At 30.5% G+C, this 5361-nt stretch overlaps 1 protein-coding gene across 1 annotated transcript; it reads right to left on the reverse strand.

The window, feature by feature from the left end:
* LOC107628403 (uncharacterized) lies at positions 1 to 1411 on the reverse strand. Its single transcript, XM_016331093.3, has one exon. It carries the CDS (start codon positions 1010 to 1012, stop codon positions 191 to 193), a length of 822 nt encoding a protein of 273 aa, XP_016186579.1. The 5' UTR covers positions 1013 to 1411; the 3' UTR covers positions 1 to 190.
* Between the last annotated feature and the right edge of the window lie 3950 nt (positions 1412 to 5361).

The raw sequence follows: 5361 nt of genomic DNA on the forward strand, positions 1-5361 counted from the left end.
TTCAGAAAGATTTCAGCTCCGATTCATGAAAAGATCATATGTACAAGTAAGATCATCCACACTCTTAATCACACATCATAAAAGAGGAGGGAATAAAAAAAAAATAACCCATTTATCTTTTCTAAAAATTTAGAACAGAAATAAAAGCAAACTGAAAAAATAAAAATAAAAATGAGAACTATAATGATGATCAGAAAATATCAAGAATTTCCAAGATGAAATTATTGCAGAGAGGGCAGTTCCCTCTGTTGACCCAAACCTCCCTGGAGCACAACCTGCAGAACGTGTGCCCACAGGGTATAAAAGCCGCACCTCTATGCCTCACCATGCACACGCAGCAGTTACGTTCCACGATACTCGCCCCTTCTTCTTCGCACTTTTCTTCTACACATTCAATCACATCCTCAAAATCAGCATTGCTCATTCTGTAACTCGGAACTTCGAATCCCGTTTCCATGTCCGTTTCCTCCAACAAATCCATTAGCGACACGCCAACCGGTCCCACCACCGCGACTTCCGCCGGGATTTCAGTGTCTGCGGCGGCGGCAGTAGCAATGGCGTCGTTTTGCTGTCGGTGAGTCGTCGCGTCTTGCTGAGTCAACTCGTCCGGATCGATGCGCGCTTGCAACTCGGATAGGTTGGTATCAATATGATTGTTGCTGCTGCTGTTGTTGTTGTTGTTGTCGTCGATGTTAGTGGAATTGTTTTCATTACTGTAATTTGATCTTGAATTGAGAGCGAGCTTGAATCTAAGCTTGTCCATGAAACTGAAGGATTTTCTAGATTTGCGGTCCGCTGTGGTGATGTTGTTGTGTTCATCTTCGCGGAGGATATCTACGAGGGTTCGGCTTTGGCTCAACTCGCAGCTTTCAGAATCGGCAGCGGCGGCGGTGGTGTCTGCGGCGACGGCAGAGACGGCGGTGACACTGTCGTGAAGGATCAAATCTGCTAGGGAGGTGGTTTTGCCAGCTGTCATTTGATCATAAAGTGTTATCCTCCGGCGACCATCCATTTTCCCAGGAAAATTGGTTGTTAGTTTCCCGGGAAAATCAAAGAATGAATTTTCACGAAAAATGAACAGATTATGCCAATAGCGGATACTATTGATGTTAAAAAAAATTAACGAGTGAGAATGAGTTTCTGGGAATGGAATGGGGATTTTTTTTTCTTCAATGAAGAGAAATTTATGGGCCGAAAATTTTCTCAGGAAAGTTCGGAAGGTTTGCAAATTTTGGAGTAATTGAAGAATTGAGAGGAGCGATGAGTCAACGTTAATGTTGGGAGAAGTTTCTTTTTCTGAGTAGACAGGAAAAGAGAAAGAGAACTAATCAAATAAAGGAAAACGATGCAGGGAGGAAAGGGAAATTAACAACTGGTGTAGTAGAAAACGTTTCTGAAAAGAAAATTAAAGGTAAATAAATAAATGAATGAAATAATGAATAAAGGAAACTTACTATTAATTTTTTTATTTGGTGTGGGACCATTCAATCATAAAGAGAAGCAAAGCAAAGACAAAAATAAAAGCGAGATTAGCATTTTCTTGGATACCTAGGGTCAGGAATGGATAGAGAGATCACAAAGATGCCATACCCCATGTTTTACATAATTTAATTAAGAATAAACAATCATTCGAAATTAATTTATTAATGGATGAAAAAATAGTGATATGCAGTTTTATTGGTGTATGGTGTATAATTCACATATGTGAATTTGTCACTTTTTAATTTAGATATGGAAGAAGAATGGTGTAGGACACAATTATGAAGTGTATGGGTACTTTACGCAATTGTGGTGTCAAGAACAAATTGGACCCTCTAATTTATGCTTAAAAAATTAAAAAAAATTGCATTATACAAATCAGACCGTCCGATTTATATTTTAAACAATTAAAAAAAATTTAATAATGAAATCGGACCATCCGATTTTTGTTTTCAAAATAAAAAAAAATTTTAAAAGTACAAATCGGACCCTCCGATTTTTCCTCCCACACAAATCGGACCATCCGATTTGTGTTCATAATTTTTTAACAAAGAAATCGGAGAGTCCGATTTCTTCACTTCATGGTTTAAAAAAAATTATCCGACATTCATGTATAGCACCACTCCACCTCCATACCCATGCACAACACACACAATTTACATATCCAAAAAAATGAGCCTGAATTTGTTAATCAATCTGAAAAATGTAAATTACGTTTTGGTTAAAACAAAAAAAACAAAAAAACAAAAGTTGCAACAGCTAAAAACGCAGGTTACGTTTGTCATGGAGAGACATCTAAATCTCAAAATGTGTTCTAACTCCCTACATGTAGACATAGCCTATTGTGTTGACCGTCTTAAAACTCAACAAATACAGGTTGCGTTTGTCAGTCGTCAGGCATAGATTGCAGGTTGTGATTGTCAAGCGTCCTAGTTGTATGGGCGACACATGTTGGAGGAGGATGTTGAACGGGTCTTTATAATGAAAAATGCAGGTGAAATAGCAACAAAAAAGGTAAAAAAAAAGGTGAGAATGGATTCCAGTCGCAGAAAGGGAGAGTTGTGCACTGAGGAGTTGGAAAAAGCGTGGGAGGAAGAAGAAGAATAAAAGGTTTAGGGTTTAAGATAGTTTATAAGAAAAAATGGTTCGTGATTTTATGTTACCTAAAAAATACATTATTAAATAATTAGATCATTTTCAATGGATAAGTTTTTTTTTTTAATTTTATGATAGATAAATATATGGATAAAGTATATTTTTTGTCCCTAAAGTTTGATAAAAATTTCAAAAATACCCCTAAGTTTTATTTTGTTTCAATTTTGTCCCAAAAGTTTTCGATTTGCATCAAATATACCCCTGACGGCTAATTTTTAAAAAAATTTAAGACCAATTCAACAACAATTTCATAAGAACAACCTTCAATACAAACAAACAAGCATAATTTTTATGCATTATCGTTAAATTTATCTTAAATTTTTTGAAAATTTAGCCGTCGAGGGTATATTTGATGCAAATCGAAAACTTTTGTAACAAAATTGAAATAAAATAAAACTTAGGGGTATTTTTAAAACTTTTGCCAAACTTTAAGAACAAAAACTATTATTTACCCTAAATATATTTTTTTTATATTTTATTTATTTGTGTTTAAACTAGTAATTTTATTGTTATTTTCATTATTATTATTATTAAACTGTTATTATTATTACTATTATTGCTATTATTATTACAATATTATTGTTATTATTATTAGTGACGTTGTTGTTGTTGTTATTATTATTATTATTATTATTATTATTCTTATTATTTATAATACTATTTATGATAATGATAATAATTTATTATTTGTTTTTAATATTTTATTATTATCTTTTAATAATTTATTATTATTTTTCATGATAATAATACTGTTTAATAAATTGTTATTATCTTGTTTTTATTAATAAAATATGTTAATAATTGTTATTATTATTTATTAATATTTTATTAACAAAGTATTTTTTAGAAAACAAAAAATGATACTGATCATATTATTATTATTATTATTATTATTATTATTATTATTATTATTATTATTATTATTATTAACCGTATTATTATTATTGTTGTTGTTTTCGGTTTATCGGAGTAGTTATTATGATTAGTATAGTGTTAAATGTTTATAACAATGTCTATAATAACATTTTCTGATATTATTATTATTATTATTATTAGGGTAAATTATCAAAATAAAATATTTGGATTTTAAAATTATCGAAATACAACTTTTACAGTTTTGATACGAAAATGTAATTTTTTACAAAATTATATAAATCGTGGGAGGGATCCACTATTTCAAAATACACATAAATCGCTGATAGGTCCTGCGATTTACGTTGATAACAAATTTGGCTAGAAATCTTAGTAGAGTTCCACAGTTTCTGTATAAATGAGAAATAAGCATAAACTATGGAAAAGGTCCAGCGGTTTATGTTTACACCAAGTTCCACCATATATAATTAACCCAAATTTAAAAGTTATTCGCCATCATTTAAATATATTATTTGTTGCATTGCATATATCTATTTAAGTTTATGATTGGTTTCAATTTTTTTTTTCATCGAGTATTATTTATAAACATTCAATAACATAAATGCATACATGCCACATCATTCCTCACCAGTCACCATTATTTATATACAAATTTTTTAAAATAATGCAAACATTCTCATTTCTCTATGCTATATTATGCTTTCATTTTAAATAATTTTTGTATATTATCTTATTATTTTAATTTAAATATTTGAATAGATCTTATTAATTAATTTTATAATAAAATTAATATTTATATATTAAAATAAAATAGCATATAAAAATTGACAAAATATATTTTTAATTAAAACTAACAAAATATAAATTTTAGAGAGTACTAAGAATAATAAAAAAAATTAAATATTTATCTTGGTAGTGATTGAAATAAATTAAAAAAATTTTGATGATAATAAAAAATAAAAATAATAAATAATTAAAAAAATTCATATAAACAAAAATAATAAGAATTCCATAAAACATAAATAATACAATAATATGCATAAAGAATAAAGTTAGTAAAAGGTAAATAAAAATTAAGTATTGATAGCTAAAAGCCCGTTGGTGAAACGCAGAAGCTCAAAATTGTTGCTTCTTATAAACGTGATTTTGAATGCAAAATCACTTCTGCGTTCATGAATAAAAAATTTGCCAAACCAAAAATTGAAACTTTCAAGAAGTATAAACATGCTTCTTCTCCTTCAACGGGTTTGCCAAACACATCCTATATTGCCATCAAAGATGAAAGGTATGTCTCTGATCTCTCCCACGTCAAAGTTTGTTCATGTAAAAGAGTTAGTTAGAGTGTACTTATTCACACAGAAACCGTGGAACTCCTACCACAGTTTCAAGCCAAATTAAATTTCTTCAAGCAAGTTTAACAAAAATTTTAATTCAAATTAGTGAAATGCTCTAAAATAGTTTTTTGGAAGAGAATTCATCACTTCAACCAAGTAGCACATACATGCAAGCAACTAACTACACATGCAATCTATTATGTAATGCGACAACTAATCTAACAAAGAAAATTAAACATTGGTGTTGAAATAGAAAGTAGTTACCCACAAAAGTCGGTCTTGACCTCCCCACACTTAAAGATTGCACCGTCTTCGGTGCATGCAAAGATGAGCAAAGTGGATTAGGGTTGCTACAACTGATGAACTTTCTTCAAAAGATTGTGCGGACGAACTTGTTTGTCGCCCTATTTAGAAGTTTTTTCTTTCCCCTCTTGGTGGCTATCCTGAAAGGAGTGAAGAAAGAAGAAGAATAACCCACAAATAAAGATATGCAAACAAATAAAATATGGGTGGGTGGTGC

The sequence above is a fragment of the Arachis ipaensis genome, chromosome B2 (assembly GCF_059453495.1).
Source record: "Arachis ipaensis isolate K30076 ecotype BB chromosome B2, ASM5945349v1, whole genome shotgun sequence".
Taxonomy (NCBI): Eukaryota; Viridiplantae; Streptophyta; class Magnoliopsida; order Fabales; family Fabaceae; genus Arachis; species Arachis ipaensis.